Below are 23,698 nucleotides of genomic sequence, written 5' to 3'. Positions count from 1 at the left end.
TCCAGGGATAATATCGTAGTACAATTCATCATTAAGGACTTTTGGAAGATTAGTCTGTAAAAAAATATATATTTAAATAGAGATCCTGATCAAATCGGTGGACAAGGGTTAGCCGGAAAAAGCTGGAGGGTTAGGTTAATCACAGTAGGAGGTAGTTCTGCTAATGAGCACTCCAGGCTCTAGTCTACACATTCCATTTCTACGAGATAGGGTTAAGAGGCAATATCAACCCTGAGGCTAAGCAAAGTGTTTAAATATCTTTATTGTCAGGCATATTTACATGAGGGTTCCACATCCCACACCTTGGGAAAACCTTTGCCCTCCCCAACCATTGAACACAAATATATTTCAGAGGCACTTTTCTTAATAAACAAGTTATTGGTTGTATGTTTTGTATTTTAACACTGTCTGCATATTTCTGTCTCCCCGCGTCAGGAGGTAGTGCTGAGGAAACGGCTTCTTCAGACATATCCTCGTGCCTGTCTTCACCTAGGTCCTTTCCCTGCTGCAGCAGAGGTGTAGTCTCACTGTACAATGCGGTTCATGCATCTCAACGGTCTTCGTCTCTCTTGTTCATTAAACAAGTCTAACACAGACAAAGAAAGCCTGTTTCATGTAGAGACAACCATGGTCCCTGGCTTTGTTTCCTGGTTACAACATAAAAATGAGACAGTCCAAGCTTGTGTTTTCTGTATACACCATGTTCCTGACTTCAAATCACATTTTATTTGTCACATGCGCTGAATACAACAGGTGTAGGTAGACCTTACAGTGAAAACGCTTACAAGCCCTTAAACAATGCAGTTTAAAAAAAGTATTACCCCACCAAAAATTAAGAAATATAAATAATTAAAAAATGTAAAAAATAAAAAGAACAAATTCTGTCTTGAGTTGTCTAGGATCTTTCCTAGTTTTTATCGTCTCTTGCTGGGTTGTTAGTGTTTTTTTTGCAAAGTGGTAAGCAGTTTGTGCTTGGTGTTGTTCTGAGGCACTTCTACAGCACAGTATGGAACATGGGAGCCAAGGTAATCCACCCAATCACCATCCACTGGAATGAGCAGAGGGGAGCGAATGGGAGGCTGGTCACACGTTGAGGATCTCAAACTCCTCTTCAGACTCAAACAGCTTGTCGGTCGATTCGATGAACTCTGTTCGAAAAGAGAACAGCAATCAGTTTGACATAACCCACTTAATTTTGGTTAGCATGTGTCAGTTGAGTTTAAAAACACTACATAGGAGTTTCAATGAGGTTCAAGAAATAAATGCACTTCATGTATAGACCTATACTGTCACTTGGAAACAATATAGGGAAATACCAGAGAGTGGAAGCTTGATATTTGCGGCAAGGATTGCTTGTCATTGGTGTAATATTAGTGGATCTGTCTGGTAGGTATGCTCATACCTGCCCCTGTGGTCTGGACCTCTGGTTTGGTGGGAGGAACGAAGGGGGGCCAGTGGAGCGGGTGATTCTCCACCAGCTCAAACATCCTCAGGTTCCTCTTCATCTGAATCTCCTTAAAAAGGACAACAACATGGGTCTCAACCACCGGACAATATTCATCTACATACAATTGTGACTTGAGTGGATGACTCTTACCTGCTGGACCAGGTTACACCAACTGTCAAAGTCATCTTCACTCTTACAAAAAAATCCCTTGGGGGGGGAGAGACAGGATTTTGATGAGCAATTATGTGGCAAAATCATCCCCACAGTATACAAAATCATCACCACAGTAAACAAAATCATCCCCACAGTATACAAAATCATCACCACAGTATACAAAATCATCACCACAGTAAACAAAATTCCCATTAGAACAACTTTTTAGAACACACCAGCATGCACTTAAAATTCAACTATGAAAACAAGGCCCATGAGATAGGAGGCTCAGTGGAATAACAGTTTGTGGTGGTCGGTGTGTGGGTACAGCTCTCACCAGGGCCACAGAGGGATCCAGGTTGGTGATCTTCATGCGGCGTGGGCTCCTCAGACAGTGGTAGCTCTGGTCGTCCACTCCACTGCCAGCCTCAGCCTCCACGGCTGACTGGGTGGTGTGGGGGTCCAGGTAGATCAGCTCCTCTCCTGGAGAACACAAGAAGGCCTGCTGAACATGTTGGCTAGACAACTCACAGGTTTATCTCCTTTTGTTACTACCTATTTGGGAACCTTCAGTTCCAGTTTCCTCTTAGACTCACCTACAAATCCGATGAAGTAATAGGCCAGATTGGGTTTTCCTCCCAGCACACCACAGGACTGTGGCATTTTAAAACACTCCTGAATGGGACAACACATGGAGTCAGGACAGTATAACTATTTAAAGGCAACAGTAAATGCAGGAATATTGCATAGTAGTTTAGTATCAATTGAATAATAAGAGAAATCCCCAATCCCATCACAGAAAGCATTGATGGCCCAGTACCTTGAGGGCCTGGATGTAGACAGGGTTGATGTGGTTTATTCCCATGCGGAGTGGTATGACCAGCAGTAGGGGTCTCCAGTCAGAATGGGACTGGGAATGTGGACAAGTCGTGGCTCTATGCCCATCCGTGTGAGAACAGGCTTGTTCTGGCGTTTCCCTAGAGGTGAAGGGTTCCTGCCAGCCACAGGGTCTCGGTCGCAATCTGCTCTCACTGCTTGCCTGGCGACACTGCTTCTCTGGAGAGGACATGGAAAGAAAACCTTTGTGTCTTTGGAATCACAGCTTCACCACTGTCCTCATATACAGAAGGCCCAGAAGGTACGAATACAAAAATATACATACAGTGCCTTCGGATAGTATTCAGACCCCTTGACATTTTCTACATTTTGTAGGCTACAGCCTTATTTTAAAATTGCTAAAATTGTTTCCCCCCCTCAATCTACACACAATACCCCATAATGACAAAGCAAAAACAGTTCTCTTAAAAATTAAAAATATGACATTTATATTAGGTATTCAGACCCTTCATTCAATACTTTGTTGAAACATCTTTGGCAGCGATTACAGCCTCAAGCTTGGCACACCTGTATTTGGGGAGTTTCTCCCATTCCTCTCTGCAGAACCTCTCAAGCTCTGTCAGGTTGCATGGGTAGCGTTGCAGCACAGGTATCTTCAGGTCTCTCCAGAGATGTTTGATCAGGTTCAAGTCCAGGCTCTGGCTGAGCCACTCAAGGACATTCAGAGACTTGTCCCAAAGCCACTCCTGCGTTGTCTTGTTTGTGTGCTTATGGTCATTGTCCTGTTGGAAGGTGAACCTTCACCCCAGTCTAAGGTCCTGAGTACTCTGGAGCAGGTTTTCATCAAGGATCTCTCTATTTTCCTTTTTTGGTTTTTCTACTTGCAGCTCAGATGGGAGTTGGTGTTTCCGAACTTCTTCCATTTAAGAATGATAGAGGCCACTGTGTTCTTGGGGACCTTCTTCGCTGCAGATTTTTTTGGGGTACCTTTCCCCAGATCTGTGCCTCAACACAATCTAGTCTCTGAGCTCTACGGAAAATTCCTTTGACCTCATGGCTTGGTTTTTGCTCTGATGTGCACGGTCAACTGTGGGACCTCATATAGACAGGTCTGTGCCTTTCAAAATCATGTCCATTAAATTGAATCTACCACAGGTGGACTCTAATCAAGTTGTAGAAACATCTCAAGGATGATCAACAGAAACAGGATGCACCTGAGCTCTATTTCGAGTTTCATACAAAGGGTCTGAATACTTAAATAAATTTGCAAAGATTTCTAAAAACCTGTTTTCGCTTTGTCATTATAGTGTACTGTATATAGATTGCTGAGGATCATTTTTTAAAATACATTTTAGAATAAGGCTGTAACTTAACAAAATGTGGAAAAGTCAAGGGGTTGGAATACTTTCCGAATGCTCTGTATATATTTAGCAAGTGAGGGAAAAAAAACATACTGATGTCCTCGATCACCACGGTGTTGTCCATTGACACATACACAGCAAGAGAATTCCAGTCATCAAATAGCGCAAGTTTCCTGACGAGAGATAGTAGGTTTATTTATGCCACAAACTTATTTGTGCTAGAGGTCACACTACTAACATCTGACAATCAAATGTTCTGAAATTAATTAATCTCGGTTACCCAGAAGTTACAATTCTCTAAAATTGTCACTTCCCGTTTACATGTGAATCTGTCCACGAGAGATTAGATATAAATAGATCAGTCTTAAAACATGCATATAAAATACTTACTTGAGCACTTGTGCAACTGTGTTTGGGCCATACCACTCTCCTACAGACTTTCCTTCACCAACTCCCATCTGAGCTGCAAGTAGAAAACCAAAAAATGAACACCAAGCTCACTCCAGAAGGTGTAAGTCAGGGATGGGCAACTGATGGGGGTGGGGGCCACAACAAAATCTGAACTCATCATGGGTGGGCTGCAGTGGCTCGCGGGTCTGCGTACCCATATCCTCACCTTGTGAGCAAAACATTTTAGCGGCCCTCTTGACAGCGGAGAGAAAAAGTTTGAGTTAATTTCCTGAATCTACACATTTTACCATAAGTTAGAGAGAAATGTTTGCAGTTTTTAATAAGATATCTGAGTGAGAGTGACAAACAAAATCAATGGGGGCTCCCAGGTTGGTAATTCAACCAAGATTACCACAAGTTTAGATAGATTGGTAAATTAGTCCAGGGGCCTGGTAAATTAGTCCAGGGGCCTGGTAAATTAGTCCAGGGGCCTGGTAAATTAGTCCAGGGGCCAGCTAACAAATGTTATGACATGAACTAATTGTGTGGCTGTCAGTGACTGACAAAATTAATGATGCACAACAAAAATGTTGAAATTGCACCTTGTGTATTCTATTATTCAAACTATTTTTGTGTCTTTGGAAATTGATCCGCAGGCCTACATCCCTGCTTCTTTCTAGCCTGTCAAGCCGGTCATTGATTCATCATGCTATTTGATTTTCCTTCAAGTTACACATTTTTACTTTTGGAGGACAGTCATCCAGAAGATGATAGGAATGTGATAGAAAACACTTTCATCTGCTGATTCAGGGTACTTTACATGTGGTCAGACCAAGGTAAAGGCAGGGTTAGGCTAGGACTCTCTCTTACCCATTTGGTGTATGGAGTAACAGCTGTCTTTCCTATCCAGGAAACAGTGGAGGATACGATGGTACTTCTCCGGCTGTCCTCCCTCTGCCCTCCAACGCCAGGCTACAGCAGGAGAACAGGCCACAATCACTGTCATTCCTTTACCCTGTCTAATAAAACCCTTTTCTCTTTCTCACTGTTGAATTGATTACATCGTAGACCACATATCATGACCAGATGAATCCTTCACATATAGTGCATTCGGAAAGTATTCAGACCCCTTGACTTTTTCCAAATGTAGTTTTTGATACATTTTCTAAAATGGATTAAATTGTTTATTCCCCTTTCATCTACACACGATACCCCATAATGACAAAACAAAAAAAAGGTTTAACATACAGTACCAGTCAAAAGTTTGGACACACCTACTCATTCAAGGGTTTTTCTTTATTTGTACTATTTTCTACACTGTAGAATAGTTATGAAGACATCAAAACTATGAAATAACACATATGAAATCATGTAGTAACCAAAAACGTGTTAACAAACCAAAATATATTTGATATTTGAGATTCTTCAAAGTAGCCTCCCTTTGCCTTGATGACAGCTTTACACTCTTCTCAACTACCTTCACCTGGAATGCTTTTCCAACCGTCTTGAAGGAGTTCCCACAAATGCTGAGGACTTGTTGGCTGCTTTTCCTTCACTCTGCGGTCCACCTCATCCCAAACCATCTCAACTGAGTTAAGGTTGGGCGATTGTGGAGGCAAGGTCATCTGATGCAGCGCTCCATCACTCTCCTTCTTGGTCAAATAGCCCTTACACAGCCTGGAGGTGTGTTGGGTCATTGTCCTGTTGAAAAACAAATAATAGTCCCCACCAAGCGCTAACCAGATGGGATGGCATATCGCTGCAGAATGCTGTTGTAGCCATGCTGGTTAAGTGTGCCTTGAATTCTAAATAAATCACAGACAGTGTCACCAGCAAAGCACCCCCACACCATCACACCTCCTCCTCCATGCTTCACGGTGGGAACCACACATGCTGAGATCCGTTCACCTACTCTAGGCCTCACAAAGACACGGTGGTTGGAACCAAACTTCTCAAATTTGGACTCAGACCAAAGGACAGGTTTCCACCAGTCTAATGTCCATTGCTTGTGTTTCTTGGCCCAAGGAAGACTCTTATTATTATTGGTGTCCTTTAGTAGTGATGTCCTTTACTATCCTTTAGTAGTGGTTTCTTTGCAGCAATTCGACCATGAAGGTCAGATTCACGCAGTCTCCTCTGAACAGTTGACGTTGAGATGTGTCTGTTACTTGAACTCTGTGAAGCATTAGTTTAGGCTGCAATTTCTGAGGCTGGTAACTGTAATGAACTTATCCTCTATAGCAGAGGTAACTCGGTCCTCCTTTCCTGTAGCGGTCCCCATGAGAGACAGTTTCATCATAGCGCTTGATGTTTTTTTTTTACACTTGAAGAAACTTTCAATGTTCTTGAAATTCTCCGGATTGACTAACCTTCATGTCTTAAAGTCATAATGGACTGACGTTTCTCTTTGCTTATTTGAACTGTTCTTGCCATAAAACGGACTTGGTCTTTTACAAAATAGGGATATCTTCTGTATACCCACCCTACACAACTGATTGGCTCAACCACATTAAGAAGGAAAGAAATGACACAATATAGCTTTTAACAAGGCACACCTGTTAATTGCAGCCAACATGTGCTCAGCATATGTGGGAACTCTTTCAAGACTGTTGGAAAAGCTTTCTAGGTGAAGCTGGTTGAGAGAATGCCAAGAGTGTGTAAAGCTGTCATCAAGGCAAATGGTGGGTACTTTGAAGAATTTGTTTAACACTTTTTAGGTTACTACATGATTCCATATGTGTTATTTCATAGTTTTGATGTCTTCACTATTATTCTACAATGTAGAAAATAGTATTCAGACCCTTTACTCAGTACTCTCTTAAAGCACGTTTGGCAGCGATTACAGCCTTGATACTTCTTGGGTATGACGCAACAAGCTTGGCAAACCTGTATTCAGGGAGTTTCTCCCATTCCTCTCTGCAGATCCTCTCAAGCTCTGTCAGGTTGGATGGGAAGCGTCACTGCACCGCAATTTAAAGGTCTCTCCAGAGATGTTCAATCGGGTTCAAGTCCGGGCTCTGGCTGGGCCACTCTAGGACATTCAGAGACTTCTCCCAAAGCCAATATTGCATTGTGTTGGCTGTGTTCTTAGGGTTGATGTCCTGTTGGAAGGTGTACCTTCACCCAGGTCCTGAGCAGGTTTTCATCAAGGATCTCTCTGTACTTTGCTCCATTTATCTTTCCCTCGATTCTGACTAGTCTCTCAGTCCCGCTGCTGAAAAACATACCCACAGCATGATGCTGCCACCACCATGCTTTACGGTAGGGATGCTGCCAGGTTTCCTCCAGATGTGACGCTTGGCATTCAGGACAAAGTATTCAATATTGGTTTCATCAGACCAGAAAATCTTGTTTCTCATGGTCAGAGTCCTTCAGGTGCCTTTTGGCAAAGTCCAAGCGGGCTGTCATGTACCTTTTACTGATGAGTGGCTTCCGTCTGGCCACTCTACTGATTAATGGAATGCTACAGAGATGGTTGTCCTTCTGGGAGGTTCTCCCATCTCCACAGAGGAACTCTGGAGCTCTGTCAGAGTGACCATCAGGTTCTTGGTCACCTGCCTGACCAAGGCCCTTCTCCCCAGATTGCTCAGTTTGGCCAGGGGGCAGCTCTGGGAAGAGTCTTAGTGGTTCCAAACTTCTTCCATTTAAGAATGATGGAGGCCACTGTGTTGTTGGGGATCATCAATACTGCAGACATTTTTTGGTACCCTTCCCTAGATCTGTGCCTCGACACATTCCTGTCTACGGACAATTCCTTCGACCCCATGGCTTGGTTTTTGCTCTGACTTGCACTGTCAACTGTGGGACCTTATATAGACAGGTGTGTGCCTTTCCAAATCAAGTCCAATCAATTGAATTTACCACAGGTGGACACCAATCAAGTTGTAGAAACATCTCAAGGATGATCAATGGAAACAGGATGTACCTGAGCTCAATTTCGAGTCTCATAGCAAAGGGTCTGAATACTTATGTAAATAAGGCATCTGTTGTTTTTAAAAAATACATTTGCAAACATTTCTAAAAAATAGTTTTCACTTTGTCATGACGGGGAGTTGTGTATAGATTGATAAGGAAAAAATATATAATTTCATCCATTTTAGAACAAGACTGTAACGTAACAAAATGTGGAAAATGTCAAGGGGTCTGAATACTTCCTGAATGCACTGTATAAACACCCCCTTTGCTAATGCAGTTCCATACATCCCCACCCCATGCATGACCCTGTCCCCTCCTCACCTCGTCCCAGCTGTGAGCATACCAGGGCCTGTGCAAGGATCATCTGCCCACAGCGTAGCATGCATCCCCAGCCTGCATCTGAAGAGGGGCCTGTTCCCCCTGGATCAAACCAAGATAGACACTTAAGATTAAGAGCACTTTGTTGGTCAATTGCACACAAGATCCAACCCAAATCTGACTTCCGCTATTAACCCAACTCCTCCAAAAGAGTACATATAGAGGTTTTGGAAAGGTGTGGGTGGCTGTGGGTGACCGCGCTTGGCAACCGGGGAGCTGTTGTATGGGGGGTTAAGTGCCTAGCTCAAGAGCACAATGGCAGGCAATAACATCTAGGATTTGATACCAGCAGCCCTCTGGATGTCAGTTCACTTCCCGACATATATTTCCTGTCAATCCCGGGATTTTAACTGGCAATCCTCCGGTTGCTGGCTTGCCTCTAATCGCTAGGCTACCTGCCGCCCTTAAATGGATACTTTGGGATTTTGGCAACGAGGCCCTTCATCATCTCAAATCAAATCAAATGTATTTGTCACATACACATGGTTAGCAGATGTTAATGCGAGTGTAGCGAAATGCTTGTGCTTCTAGTTCCGACAATGCAGTAATAACCAACGAGTAATCTAACTAACAATTCCAAAACGATTACCCTATACACACAAGTCTAAAGGGATAAAGAATAAAGAATATGTACATAAAGATATATGAATGAGTGATGGTGCAGAGCAGCATAGGCAAGATGCAGTAGATGGTATCGAGTACAGTATATACACTACATTACACATCTCATATGTATGTAAACAAAGTGGCATAGTTAAAGTGGCTAGTGATACATGTATTACATAAAGATGCAGTAGATGATATAGAGTACAGTATATACGTATACATATGAGATGAATAATGTAGGGTATGTAAACATTATATTAAGTATCATTGTTTAAAGTGGCTAGTGATATATTTTACATCAATTCCCATCAATTCCCATTATTGAAGTGGCTGGAGTTGAGTCAGTGTGTTGGCAGCAGCCACTCAATGTTCGTGGTGGCTGTTTAACAGTCTGATGGCCTTGAGATAGAAGCTGTTTTTCAGTCTCTCGGTCCCAGCTTTGATGCACCTGTACTGACCTCGCCTTCTGGATGATAGCGGGGTGAACAGGCAGTGGCTCGGGTGGTTGTTGTCCTTGACAATCTCTCGATTGTGCATCTGTAGAAGTTTGTGAATTTGTGCATCTGTAGAAGTTTGTGAATTTCTTCAGCCTCCTGAGGTTGAAGAGGCGCTGCTGCGCCTTCTTCACGATGCTGTCTGTGTGGGTGGACCAATTCAGTTTGTCTGTGATGTGTACGCCGAGGAACTTAAAACTTACTACCCTCTCCACTACTGTTCCATCGATGTGGATAGGGGGGTGTTCCCTCTGCTGTTTCCTGAAGTCCACAATAATCTCCTTAGTTTTGTTGATGTTGAGTGTGAGGTTATTTTCCTGACACCACACTCCGAGGGTCTCTTCTCCAGAGACAGATGAACACTGTTTTTTTTATGTCTCTGTGTCCAGTATAAATTAAGTTAGAGGTAGTTTCCTGAACCAATGCTAACTAGCATTAGCGCAATGACTGGAAGTCTATGGATATCTGCTAGTATTGAAAAGCATGGTAGCAGATATCGATAGACTTCCAGTCATTGCGCTATACTAGCAGATATCCATAGACTTCCAGTCATTGCGTTATCTGCTACCATGCTTTTCAATACTAGCAGATATCCATAGACTTCCAGTCATTGCGTTATCTGCTACCATGCTTTTCAATACTAGCAGATATCCATAGACTTCTGTCATTGCGCTATGGGTAACGCTGTTGGCAGGGGTAGGGATACTCACACACAGTGCTTTTAACATAGTGTTTTCAACGTACATATGGCATACATGATTACATTGTGTATGTTCATTTATACAATAATTATTATTCAACATGTCCTCAACTGGGATTTGAACGCCACCATATGTCTGTGTCTGGTGTCAGTTAATCTGATTATTCTCATCATTGACTTTACTTACTTATTTCAGCAATTCAATTACATTCTGTATAGTGGTCTAATGTTGGTGGGGCATATTAACCTGTTTTAATGATACTCCTGAATCACTATGATCAATAAAATATTTGTATAATTATTATTGTATATATATGAACATACACAACGTAATCATGTTTGGCAAAGTGTGTAAAATATGCAAGTTGACAACACCATGTTAAAAGCACTGTGTGTGTGTGTGTGTGTGTGTGTGAATATCCCTAACCTTGCCAACAGACAAAAATATTTTTGAATGGATCAGTGGTTCACCAATCAAGAGCTTGATGGGCTTGGCGACACCAACAAGGCACGATGTGTAATGAAAAATAGTTTTGGAGAAAGTTGCTTTGGGACCATCAGGCGACGTCCTGATGCCAGATACACGGAAATGTTCTTGCAACGTTCCCATGAAATGTGTCTAGAACATTAATATCTTACATTCTAAGAACATGAAACATGTCTAGAACATTAATATCTTACATTCTAAGAACATGAAACGTGTCTGGAACATTAATATCTTACATTCTAAGAACATGAAACCATGTTCTGTGTATGTTTTGTGGGACGTTGACGGAATATTCTTCTAACCCTCAGAAAACTGGACACAGGAATGTTCTTTCAAAATCCCATAAAACACATCAAGAACAGTATTGTTGCATATTCTGAGAACATCGTAACCATGTTCTAGATAAGTTCTGCTTGATATTAAGGGAGCGTTCTGCTAACTTTTAACACCAAAACATTATAAAAATGTTCTCAGAAGAATGTTGCCAACATAGATAGAATGTACCCCTAACTCACAGAAAACTGGACACTCAAACATTAGGGAAACATTACAAAAACATTCTCCATCTCCCTAGAATTGTTAGCTGGTTTTACAGATTTACATAACATCTGCCTGTTTCACTCACCTATGGGAGAGAATTTTTTCCTGTAGGTAAACCATAGCCGCGAGTGGACGTCTGATAGTAGCTCCGTCTTTCCTGTGAACACAACATGAAAGACTGTCATTCCTTCATTCAGTTTTTCCCCCACATATAAATGACAATATGACTGCTAGAAGATGCCAGGTCTACCTGTTTTAGCATTGTAACACTCTCCTAAAACCCACACAGGTTCATCTGTGTCAGGCAAGTCTTCAAGGAACTCCGAAAACACGTTTATCTGGTTTTCATACTTTGCTAATACTTAAACGAGACATGGAAAAGGGGAGACATGAAAAAAACATACATGTGAGATACACCAGTTAATTAATAAAGTTTTACACTATTTTTTCATATGCGGTGATAGCTGCAATTTGACATTACAATTTAGGTTCGCTGAATTATTTGTAATTGCCAGATCACACACACACAATAATGTAGGTTGTACATAGCCAGCAGATCCAACCCACTGTTTTACAGCAGCACTAGGGCAGAAACAGGGTTCCTGTGTACATTAAGACCCGCGAATGCCGTGCGATTAATGTCTCAGGAATCGTGCCGTTGTATTCAGAATTGTCCCAATATCTAACTTAAACCAAGAAGATTAAACGACTGCTAGTTTAATAGTAGTCGTTCAATCTTTTCAGTGTAACAGTTGGGTTAATGGAACAATTCTAAGTACAACGCAATTCTCATTCCTGGATTGAGGTATGTTTTCTGAGACATTTCTGGCACCGGCATCTTAATCTACACAGGAAGCCTGTCTGACCCTAGTGCATTTCTAAGCAAGCAGGTCGGATCTACTGGCTAGGTTGAACTACTACAGTACAATACTGTATTTGACCAAATTATATAACATCCTTACTCACTCTGGACAAAAACAAATCTCATCCCACTTCAGAAAAGCATGAAGTACTTTCCACTGACAATGCCCTGCTTTCAAAATATTATGAAAGTCGCCGGGTGGACAATTAAGCGAAATAGGCCACCAAAGAAACAATGCAATGGCTAAACTTGTACATCAGCCATGGTCAGTTAACGACAAACATCTTTAGAAATTACATTTTGGGCGCAATGGCAGCACGATTTGTCAATGCATGTAAGGGACTAAGTGAAAGGCGCACAATATGTGAATAAAGTAGTATTTTTAGTGGCTATTACCTGCCTCCATCCTACGGCTGTCATCGGTGAAAATACCTATCTGAAGCTAGCCACAATAAGGATTAGCCACAATAGTGAAATTTACGGTTAGACTTCAAAATAACAGTCCCTAATTTAAAGCGATGCAAATGCATACAAATATTAGACTCATGCCATATTTGGACAAGATCATGCTAAACAAGGTTGGAATGTTGTTATATGGATTCAACCAAATACAATAATTAGTTAATTTGACAATCAAAAGTCAAAATCAGCAGAAATCGCACTCATTATTCACAATTCATTAATTAATAATGGTAGTGTCCACATTAATGTAGAAGTGTTCAGAAACATGTTCTATTTTTATTTACAATAAAAGTGACTCCAAAATGACACAATACATGTATTTACCATTCATTTATATTGTAAATAATCTGAAAACCAACCAAAACAAACAGCAAATGCATCCAACAAGTTTGTAGTCACACGCTTGATGTAATCATTGCGTGCTATGAAAATGGGACCAAATAAAATTTGTTTTACTACTTTAATACACGTCTAAGTGAATTTGTACCAATAATTTTGCCCCCCTAAAATGGGGGGACTATGTACAAAAGGTTCTGTAATTTCTAAACGGTTCACCCAATATGGAAGAAAATACCCTCAAATTAAAGCTGGCAGTCTGCACTTTATCTTCATAGTCCTTTTATCTTTTCAAAGTCATCCAAAGTGCTAGTGCACAGAGCCTAAACAACAACAACATTGTCACTGTCCCAATACTTGGAGCTCACTGTAAGTATGCCCCACTGTGCGACTTCAGCTGATTTGTAAATGTTCTGTTAAATTAACTAATTATTGTTTTTTGTTTAATTTATATAACAACATTTCAACTTTGTTTCGCATTAATGTAGTCCCAACATGGCATGATTCCACTATTTGTATCCATTTGCGTCACTTTCAATGAGGGACTTTATTTTGAAGCTGAAACGCAAATTCCACCGTTGTGGCTGGCTAATCCTTATAGTGGCTAGCTTCACATAAGTGGTAAATGGCAGGATACAAACATACAGGATTACCTCTTGGGTAATGTAGTTCAAATGTGTTTGTCATCCATGACAAATAACATTAACCATTATAAACTACATCAACCAAAACCATAACGAAACCAAGCTGGTGTTTCCAGATATCAGACATTACATGGTACTCTGGTTTTTGTATTTTTCCACGAACTGATAAATAATTCTTATAGGATAATTTGCTAGAGATATCTCTTCCCCATTCGTAAAATATACATGTGCATTGTCTTGATCCTGTAAACCATTCGCCTATTATATTTCTGCGTGGGGTTACACTCTGTGGCTACAATGTATTATTCAGCAAACTGTAACGTTTTTGTGTCAATCATAATCTCTCATGGACATGAAACGGCGACATGACACACTTTCACGAAATAATTGTACTTCAGGGTAACCAAGATTTATGTAAATCAGGAAAAAACATTTTATTTTTATTTGTTTGTGTCAATCAGAATATACAATTGTGGGTTTGTTCGACATTGCAGGCGACTGCCGACTGGGTGACTGATCTACAAACCACCTTGCATCATAAATTAACAAGTCATTATTATTTGTAGATCAGTCAGTCACAATTTACCCATGATACATCATGGTTTTTATGCGTTCGTTCTCATTATACCTCAGTGTCTCGAACACGGCAACTAGCGGGGCTGTACGGCTCATTGAGCTACATTTGTTGCCAGTGGTAGTGGCACAGACCGTTTCTAAACCTGTGCTGTCTTTGGCAGTTAAACCTACTACTTTTGTACACGATACTGACCCCTTAGTGCCAGGCACTTAACAACACTACCATGGACATTCCGTCTGCATCGACGTGAACCGCGATAGAGGGCTAGTAAAGCAAGCAAGCTAACTTTTTGCCTGATTAAAAACAACATCCTCTTGATGCGTGATTGCATTATTAATACCAAAAAAATGGTTTAGACGATTATAAGCTATAGTCATGAATCTTCGGGGATTCTTCCAAGATTTCAATCCCAGGTAACGTAAAGAGAAATATAACGTCTCTACGGCTATGCTAACTAACGACGTTAGAGCTAGCCAGCATATCTGTGTTGGAAAGCGCCTAGCCAGATAACGTTAACTAGTTAGACTGCCTACTACTATTCAGTCATTGACTATCTGAACCGGTGAATCATGACAGAACGAACTATCTAAAGTTAACTAAACGTCGTTAGCTAGCAGCTTCGGTAACTGGTAAGGTCAGCGAGCTATTATATTGGGGAAGAACAGCATAAGCTAGCTAGTTAACGTTAGCAAGTTTAGCAAATGTTTTTGGCTTGCTATCCAGCCCTGTTGTGTGTTGCTGTCAGTCGTTTAGTATTAGTTAGTTAGTGCATGCTAGCTAGCTAGATAACTAACCAACTGAATGGCCTAAATGGCTAACGCCACATAGTTCAGTTTCCTTGATCTGGAATCGCATTTGGGGGGGGGGGCGCATTTGTGTACCAATTATGATGACTAGCAAGCTAAATTGATTGCTGAATAGATTCATGGCGATAATTGTGTTTCTCCTCACTTAGTAAGTTCCTCATCTATGCCTGCCTGCTACTGTTTTCGGTTCTGCTGTCGCTGCGTCTGGATGGCATCATCCAATGGAGTTATTGGGCTGTCTTTGCCCCCATATGGCTATGGAAGCTCACGGTCATCATCGGTGCCTCAGTGGGCACAGGCGTCTGGGCCCACAACCCACAGTACAGGTGGGCTTTTTAAACAAAAATGCTTTACTCTTTTGTAGGTATTTTTTTGTTGTCAATGTGGCTGTCTTATCAATATCAAATTGTCCTAATGAGAAAGCTGTCCGATTGCGATGGCTATCACTGCTTACTAGGTATGTCTTATCTTACTGTGTCTGTCATGCTGGTTATGCAGGGCTGAGGGTGAAACCTGTGTGGAGTTCAAGGCCATGCTGATTGCTGTTGGGATCCACCTGCTCCTACTCACCTTTGAGGTGCTGGTGTGTGACCGCGTGGAGAGGGGCACTCACTTCTGGCTGCTGGTCTTCATGCCCCTCTTCTTTGTCTCACCTGTCTCTGTTGCAGCCTGTGTGTGGGGCTTCCGGCATGATCGCTCTCTAGAGGTCAGTCTGGCATTATATCCGTCATAAGGATGTTCTTTTTCTCAAATAGTCTATTTAGGCTAGATATCGGTGAATATAGTATACTTGTCTACATCCATCGTTCTCCCTCTTCACCCGTTTACTCTGTTTTTCCTATCTCTCTTTGTATCAGTTGGAGATCTTGTGCTCAGTCAATATTCTTCAGTTTATCTTCATTGCCCTGCGACTAGATAAAATCATCAGTTGGCCTTGGCTGGTAAGAGAACAACCTGCCTAATATCTATTTCTGGGGAAGAAAAGTACAACTTACAGCGAGTTGTAAAATATATGTTGATATTATTAGTGTTTTTTTTTTGTCATGTTATTTTGTTCAGGTTGTCTGTGTGCCACTGTGGATTGTCATGTCCTTCCTGTGCCTTGTGGTACTCTACTACATTGTGTGGTCAGTGCTCTTTCTGCGGTCTATGGACCTCATTGCAGAGCAACGGCGTACTCACATCACCATGGCGATCAGCTGGATGACAATCGTTGTACCCTTGCTAACTTTTGAGGTATGTGGTCATGTCATCCATCTTTCAGCTACTATTGTGGTCAGAGAGCTGAAGAAGGTCGGAAGTTGGGAAAGTAATACTTTAAAAAAAAAATAGTTTTACCCTGTTTGCCTTTTTATTGTTGTCTCCGTCATTGACTCTTCAGATCCTGTTGGTCCATAAATTGGATGGCCACTACGGCTCCAGCTATGTGTCAGTATTCGTGCCTCTCTGGCTATCCCTGGTGACTCTGATGGCCACGACCTTCGGCCAGAAAGGAGGCAACCACTGTGAGTTACTCCTCAACAATGATAGCGGTGCAACAGAAATAATTGTCATATTGAGGCAGTGTTCTTTTTATTTTTCTGAGAATAGTCAGTGTAATTCCTCAAATATTTCTCCAAACTATTTGTTTTAACTGGTATTTCTCTTTTCTAACAGGGTGGTTTGGCATCCGAAAAGACTTCTGCCAGTTTCTTCTTGAGCTCTTTCCCTTCCTGCGGGAGTATGGGAACGTTTCCTACGACCTGCACCACGAGGACGCTGAGGTGTCCGTGGAGATGCCTGCACACGACCAGCCAAAAATAGCTCCCATGTTCCGCAAAAAGACTGGTGTGGTGATCACACAGAGCCCAGGGAAGTACTTTGTGCCTCCTCCAAAACTGTGCATTGACATGCCTGACTAAATTAAAGCTTTGCAACAACTGCTCTAGAGTTTTGATGGACTTCACATGCACCAGACAGCTGTGGTGCATTGACCACCCATTTTAAGAAGAGGCAGGTGAGCATAGTTTCCATGTGGCTCACTCCTAGTGAGCAGTGGGACTGGAATTTGGACCTGACTTTTTAGCAAAAACGAAAAACCATGGCAGAGTTTGTGGAACAAAGAGTACGGTAACACTTTATTTGGATAGTCCATCTGTAGATGCTGTACACACTATCAGTAACATTTCAACTATGTCCTAACCTTAACCCTAGCCTTTATTCTAACCTTAACCTTAACCCTTATTCTAACCTTAACCCCAGCCTTTATTCTAACCTTAACCCTAGCCCTTATTCTAACCTTAACCCTAGCCCTTATTCTAACCTTAACCCTAGCCCTTATTCTAACCTTAACCCCAGCCTTTATTCTAACCTTAACCCTAGCCCTTATTCTAACCTTAACCCTAGCCTTTATTCTAACCTTAACCCTAGCCCTTATTCTAACCTTAACCCCAGCCTTTATTCTAACCTTAACCCTAGCCCTTATTCTAACCTTAACCCTAGCCCTTATTCTAACCTTAACCTTAACCCTTATTCTAACCTTAACCCTAGCCTTTATTCTAACCTTAACCCTAGCCCTTATTCTAACCTTAACCCTAGCCCTTATTCTAACCTTAACCCTAGCCCTTATTCTAACCTTAACCCCAGCCTTTATTCTAACCTTAACCCTAGCCCTTATTCTAACCTTAACCCTAGCCTTTATTCTAACCTTAACCCTAGCCCTTATTCTAACCTTAACCCCAGCCTTTATTCTAACCTTAACCCTAGCCCTTATTCTAACCTTAACCCTAGCCCTTATTCTAACCTTAACCCCAGCCTTTATTCTAACCTTAACCCTAGCCCTTATTCTAACCTTAACCCTAGCCTTTATTCTAACCTTAACCCCAGCCTTTATTCTAACCTTAACCCTAGCCTTTATTCTAACCTTAACCCCAGCCTTTATTCTAACCTTAACCCCAGCCCTTATTCTAACCTTAACCCTAGCCCTTATTCTAACCTTAACCCTAGCCTTTATTCTAACCTTAACCCCAGCCTTTATTCTAACCTTAACCCTAGCCCTTATTCTAACCTTAACCCTAGCCCTTATTCTAACCTTAACCTTAACCCCATCCCTTATTCTAACCTTAACCCCAGCCTTTATTCTAACCTTAACCCTAGCCTTTATTCTAACCTTAACCCCAGCCTTTATTCTAACCTTAACCCTAGCCCTTATTCTAACCTTAACCCTAGCCCTTATTCTAACCTTAACCCTAGCCCTTATTCTAACCTTAACCCTAGCCTTTATTCTAACCTTAACCCCAGCCTTTATTCTAACCTTAACCCCAGCCCTTATTCTAACCTTAACCCTAGCCCTTATTCTAACCTTAACCCTAGCCTTTATTCTAACCTTAACCCCAGCCTTTATTCTAACCTTAACCCTAGCCCTTATTCTAACCTTAACCCTAGCCCTTATTCTAACCTTAACCTTAACCCAATCCCTTATTCTAACCTTAACCCCAGCCTTTATTCTAACCTTAACCCTAGCCCTTATTCTAACCTTAACCTTAACCCCATCCCTTATTCTAACCTTAACCCCAGCCTTTATTCTAACCTTAACCCCAGCCCTTATTCTAACCTTAACCCTAGCCCTTATTCTAACCTTAACCCTAGCCTTTATTCTAACCTTAACCCCAGCCTTTATTCTAACCTTAACCCTAGCCCTTACTCTAACCTTAACCCTAGCCCTTATTCTAACCTTAACCTTAACCCCATCCCTTATTCTAACCTTAACCCCAGCCTTTATTCTAACCTTAACCCTAGCCCTTATTCTAACCTTAACCCCATCCCTTATTCTAACCTTAACCCCAGCCTTTATTCTAACCTTAACCCTAGCCTTTATTCTAACCTTAACCCTAGCCCTTATTCTAACCTTAACCTTAACCCCATCCCTTATTCTAACCTTAACCCCATCCCTTATTCTAACCTTAACCCTAGCCCTTATTCTAACCTTAACCCTAGCCTTTATTCTAACCTTAACACCAGCCTTTATTCTAACCTTAACCCTAGCCCTTATTCTAACCTTAACGCTAGCCCTTATTCTAACCTTAACCCCAGCCCTTATTCTAACCTTAACCCCAGCCCTTATTCTAACCTTAACCCCAGCCCTTATTCTAACCTTAACCCCAGCCCTTATTCTAACCTTAACCCCAGCCCTTATTCTAACCTTAACCCCAGCCCTTATTCTAACCTTAACCCCAGCCCTTATTCTAACCTTAACCCCAGCCCTTATTCTAACCTTAACCCCAGCCCTTATTCTAACCTTAACCCTAGCCCTTATTCTAACCCTAGCCCTTATTCTAACCTTAACCCTAGCCCTTATTCTAACCTTAACCCCAGCCCTTATTTTAACCTTAACCCCAGCCCTTATTCTAACCTTAACCTTAACCCCAGCCCTTATTCTAACCTTAACCCCAGCCCTTATTCTAACCTTAACCCTAGCCTTTATTCTAACCTTAACCCTAGCCTTTATTCTAACCTTAACCCCAGCCTTTATTCTAACCTTAACCCTAGCCCTTATTCTAACCTTAACCCCAGCCTTTATTCTAACCTTAACCCCAGCCCTTATTCTAACCTTAACCCCAGCCCTTATTCTAACCTTAACCCCAGCCCTTATTCTAACCTTAACCCCAGCCCGTATTCTAACCTTAACCCTAGCCCGTATTCTAACCTTAAAAAGCAGTTGCTTATCAACAGATAGTTTGTTAATAGTAGAGATGAACTGTCCTGGGAACATAAATCACATTTCCTGAAAAGATTTAATGACAAGACTTGGGAAATAACACAAAAAAATCCCCAATTTTGTACTAATGCAATTCCACAAAATACACGTGCAGCAGCTGATTAGCAAATAATGAAAAAGCACATTATCCAAACAGGTTGTTGCATGGAAGCCTTTAGCCAAGCATATTTACTAAACACAAAGAAGCCATAAATTCAAAGCACAAGGATAATTGACACTGCCAGACTGCACACTCCACCCGAATGCAGTTAAACCCCACAGTATAGCCTATAAAATAACGTGTGCCTCTTTGAGCTGTCATTGTGACTCTTAAGACAGTCACAAATTTGATAGGCCCATGCACAATTCACTACATAGGCATACATCTCTGTCACCATTCAGAGGCACGAGGGAAAATTGTATCCAGTCCCAATCCCACTGAAACTCAACATTCTGACTTTATTCTGTAATCTATAGGTTGCATTATCAAAGGATGTCTCTCACCTATGCATGTCAAAATAATGCAATAATATTTCCCCCACTTCTCTGCGGGGTCTCGTCCTTGCTGCCCATATGAGAGTTTCAGTAGAGAATGTGTGATCAATAAACGGCATGAGAGTAGATACGGATATTTTTTAAACAGTTTGTCCCGGTTAAGATACTTTATGTAAATGATTTTCACTCTTCATCTCCCTGTTATTCATGAGCTTTTTTGCTATATAATCATCAACTCGGTTTTGCCAAACATAGGACATATTCTGTCATTCGTTGGAGTTTATCAAGCAAGTTTAGCAACTTTGACTTTGGTTTGACTGACGTTACAAATGTTGCGTGATTCGACAATGCTGTACTCTGTGTGCCCTGAATGCACTCTGTCGAGACTAGCCTACTTCTGAAATGCGCTGAATTAATTGAGGAACATGACAACACTATGAATTTATGAATGGCCTGTTTTGCAGTTACATTATCATTTCTAAATATCAGTTTAATTTGCTTTGAAATCTTTAAATAGTGACGCAGCCAAACCGAGAAGGTGGCACAGTAACCATGTCTTGGTTTAAACCCCTTTAAATGGACACTTCTGATTGTTGCTGTATTCCACGGGACTCTAGGGATAAATATGAATTATTCTCGGTATTTAAACTTGGTAGATTTTCGGGAAAATATGAAGTTGGTAGTATGAACATCTTTAGAGCATCTACAGATGGACTATCCAGATCATGTGTGTGCAAAGGCACTCTTATATCATCGGGAGTTTTTCTGTTGTTTTGGCAGTAGAACAAGACGAAGATCCGTTTAATTTATGTGATATGATATACTGTACAGGACATTTTATTTCCCTTGTGATGTTTTGGCCAACAAAATCTCCAAAGAGATTTTAATATTCAGATGTCTTTCACATGATTCCAGTTGAAGGTGCATTATATGCGTGTCAGAAGTTGTGCTAGCAAATTTCCCAAACCCTGAATCTTTGCATTGAGGCTTGGATGATACTGAATGATTGATACTGTACCAAGATCATGCTTATTAGGCTAACTGTTTTAAATGTAAGATTAGCTTGCTACTTAGGGATATTTTATCTTGTTTAATAAACAGTTTGAGGAGCATTTGTTGTAATATAGTAGTGTATGATATAGGATTATACCCTAATACCCATATGTATTTGAATAGTTTTGCGTTCTTGAGGTTTTGTCCTGTGTATTTAAGTTACTCAACAACCATGTCCCTCTAGCAATCCTTTTTATATGGCAGGATGATGTCATTGTTGCTCCTAGTAGTTGACCTTTGCTGTTACCATAATTAATCGGATTCTGGGTGCCCAACTTCTCCAAGTTCCTACTAGTGTGTGCTGTTTTTTTTGTTAAACCTGAGTATTCTGGGTAAATCACCAGCCTGCCTCTTCTACCTTGCCAGGTCTGCATTGGGTGATGAGTAAAGGAGAACCTGCAGTGCTGCTTCTATATCATTTTACCTGTGGAAAATGCTTTCTTGGTGAAATTCTCACTGTAACACAAAATGGTACCCCCCCCCCACCCATTCCCCTTTGAACTTCTAACATATCCCATTGTTTGTTTTGTCTATGTTCTGTGACCACTCTCTCGGCTGGCCTGAGAGTTAAACATTACCTATTTGAAAACAGATTTTTGACTGGTGATGGACCAATGGTATACTTTCCCCTCTATTGTACCTTGTTTCTTACCCTCCACCATACATTATTTTGCAATATAGCTATTTCTTTTCTTCTGGCAAGCACTTTAATACAAATGTTAAATATATACTTGCTCTAAGTGGCTGATAACTAACCAATAACAAACAATAAAGTTATTTAAAATTGTATCTGGTCATCATTTCCTTGTCAAATGCATTAACCTTTATTTCAAATTGAAAGAATACTTTTTGGAAATCATTTTATGTTTTAGCATTGTATACTTTATTGCTGATCGGTTGCAATTTACAGCGAAAGGGATACTTCTGGATTTTGGCAATGAGGCTCTTTATCTACTTCTCCAGAGACCGATGAACTCGTGGATACCATTTTTAAGAATGTGTCCAGTATGAATGAAGTTATTTTCGCGAGCCAATGCTAACTAGTGTTAGCGCAATGACTGGACGTCTACGGGCGTAGAACGCTAACTATTGTGGAATGAATGGATTCCTTGGACTTGTCAGTCACTAGATGGCACTATGCTCCCATTCTAAACATTGTGGAACTCTCATTACCTTCCTGAGACGTTTTTTGTTGGATTTAAACAGGAAGTGTCTATGGTTAGTCTTGTAGCTCGAAATTACGTTTACGGTTCCGTCGAGGATTTGCAGTTAATTGCATTTGTTATACCAAGGTCTCTAGACAAAAGTCAACCATTGTTACTTACAATTACAATCGGATACATGTAGCCAGCCAGTCAGCCAGAGATTAGTGCGACACAAGCGCAGAACCTACTAGGGGGTCGATTGACTGCGTGATTATGATGAGTGCAACAGCCATTTGTTCTTACTAAGCGCAGTATCTTACGAGTGGTTTAGAGTGATAAAATACCTAGCATCTGGTTGTAACATATTCACGTTGAGTGAAAATGACATTACAAGTGGGTTGCCTATCATTCAGGCAGCCGTACGCGGGGTTAGTACTTAATGGTGTAAAAAGTATTGAGACACGTTGGCGCCCCTTGTTGTCCGCAATGGAAAACTGCACTCTAGCTATTCATATTGCGCAGAAGGACTGGGAGGGCGACCAGTGGAGAGACATGCTCACCAATACATTTGGAATGAGCCATATGCAAATAGAGGAGCTTCTGGCGTCAGGTGACAGATTCGGCCGTGGAGTCGTGGCAGGTAAAACAGTACTTTTGATTGAGTGGGGAAGGAGGACATACACAGCACATCTCATGCTTGATTTTAAACTAGAGTTGATGAATATCCAACCCCCTGTCATTTCCTTGTTTCAGGCTTGGTGGAGGTGGGGGAGACTTGGTGCTGCTCTGACAATGTGCCAGAGGAGGATCTGAGGGAGATGGAGAAGGCAGCAGTGCTCACTGGGCTCACAGAGAAACACCTCACACAGCTGTCAAACCCACGCTGGCTCAAGGAACCACTTTATGCCAGAGGTCACAAAGACATTTGGACAGTGGACATCCCAGTACAATTACTGCCATCTGCGTAGAGTAGTTGTAAAATAATGTATACTAACACGTTTCTAGAGATGACACACAAGCTTTAAGGTTGAATAAATTACCAATGGACTGCATTGTGAATGATTGTATATCCTGCATGTCTAAACCCTTATATTGACACTATATCTTTGTTGCAATAGGCATTTATTATTCATTTAAATCTGTCTGCAGAGAGAATGGGAGGTAGGGCAAACATTAGAGCTCTGCGAGGTGAAGCCCTGGGGGTAAAAGAGGGTGGGGGTGCAATTCCTGCCATCACTAGTTGTACACCAAAGGTGGTCATGTGTCTGGTGCTGT

General features: G+C 41.4%; 3 protein-coding genes across 3 annotated transcripts; 2 read left to right on the top strand and 1 right to left on the bottom strand.

Annotated features, from left to right (window-relative positions):
* Positions 1-242: 242 nt before the first annotated feature.
* Positions 243-12,646, bottom strand: atg4a (autophagy related 4A, cysteine peptidase). Its single transcript, XM_035771685.1, has 13 exons — positions 12,567-12,646; positions 11,559-11,669; positions 11,394-11,465; positions 8,425-8,523; positions 5,059-5,160; positions 4,189-4,261; positions 3,892-3,971; positions 2,421-2,656; positions 2,197-2,275; positions 1,938-2,083; positions 1,598-1,654; positions 1,403-1,514; positions 243-1,148 (listed from the first exon to the last, which is right to left on the bottom strand). The coding sequence occupies exons 1-13, from the start codon at positions 12,574-12,576 to the stop codon at positions 1,084-1,086; spliced, it is 1,242 nt and encodes a 413-aa protein (XP_035627578.1). The 5' UTR covers positions 12,577-12,646; the 3' UTR covers positions 243-1,083.
* Positions 12,647-14,223: 1,577 nt separating this feature from the next.
* LOC118384962 (transmembrane protein 185-like) lies at positions 14,224-16,918 on the top strand. The gene is made up of 7 exons (XM_035771686.2): positions 14,224-14,602; positions 15,145-15,321; positions 15,494-15,701; positions 15,853-15,936; positions 16,055-16,231; positions 16,377-16,500; positions 16,652-16,918. The coding sequence occupies exons 1-7, from the start codon at positions 14,565-14,567 to the stop codon at positions 16,894-16,896; spliced, it is 1,053 nt and encodes a 350-aa protein (XP_035627579.1). The 5' UTR covers positions 14,224-14,564; the 3' UTR covers positions 16,897-16,918.
* Positions 16,919-22,449: 5,531 nt separating this feature from the next.
* LOC118384964 (protein EOLA1-like) lies at positions 22,450-23,475 on the top strand. The gene is made up of 2 exons (XM_035771688.2): positions 22,450-23,063; positions 23,177-23,475. Exons 1-2 carry the CDS (start codon positions 22,805-22,807, stop codon positions 23,389-23,391), a joined length of 474 nt encoding a protein of 157 aa, XP_035627581.1. The 5' UTR covers positions 22,450-22,804; the 3' UTR covers positions 23,392-23,475.
* Positions 23,476-23,698: the final 223 nt, after the last annotated feature.

The sequence above is a fragment of the Oncorhynchus keta genome, chromosome 6 (assembly GCF_023373465.1).
Source record: "Oncorhynchus keta strain PuntledgeMale-10-30-2019 chromosome 6, Oket_V2, whole genome shotgun sequence".
Classification (NCBI taxonomy): domain Eukaryota; kingdom Metazoa; phylum Chordata; class Actinopteri; order Salmoniformes; family Salmonidae; genus Oncorhynchus; species Oncorhynchus keta.
The sequence above is the reverse complement of the archived record's forward strand: the minus strand, read 5'-3'. Positions and strand labels throughout refer to the sequence as shown.

What these genes read in the sequence shown, in the direction of transcription:
- LOC118384964 (XM_035771688.2), top strand. Translation starts at nt 22,805, where the DNA reads ATGACATTACAAGTGGGTTGCCTATCATTCAGGCAGCCGTACGCGGGG. An exon ending in CGGCCGTGGAGTCGTGGCAG is followed by an intron (nt 23,064 to 23,176) that starts GTAAAACAGTAC and finishes TCCTTGTTTCAG; the next exon opens with GCTTGGTGGAGGTGGGGGAG.
- LOC118384962 (XM_035771686.2), top strand. Translation starts at nt 14,565, where the DNA reads ATGAATCTTCGGGGATTCTTCCAAGATTTCAATCCCAG. An exon ending in GCCCACAACCCACAGTACAG is followed by an intron (nt 15,322 to 15,493) that starts GTGGGCTTTTTA and finishes CTGGTTATGCAG; the next exon opens with GGCTGAGGGTGAAACCTGTG. An exon ending in TCATCAGTTGGCCTTGGCTG is followed by an intron (nt 15,937 to 16,054) that starts GTAAGAGAACAA and finishes TATTTTGTTCAG; the next exon opens with GTTGTCTGTGTGCCACTGTG.
- atg4a (XM_035771685.1), bottom strand. An exon ending in ACAGTTGCACAAGTGCTCAA is followed by an intron (nt 3,972 to 4,188) that starts GTAAGTATTTTA and finishes ATCTCTCGTCAG; the next exon opens with GAAACTTGCGCTATTTGATG. An exon ending in GGTCCAGACCACAGGGGCAG is followed by an intron (nt 1,149 to 1,402) that starts GTATGAGCATAC and finishes CTTTTCGAACAG; the next exon opens with AGTTCATCGAATCGACCGAC.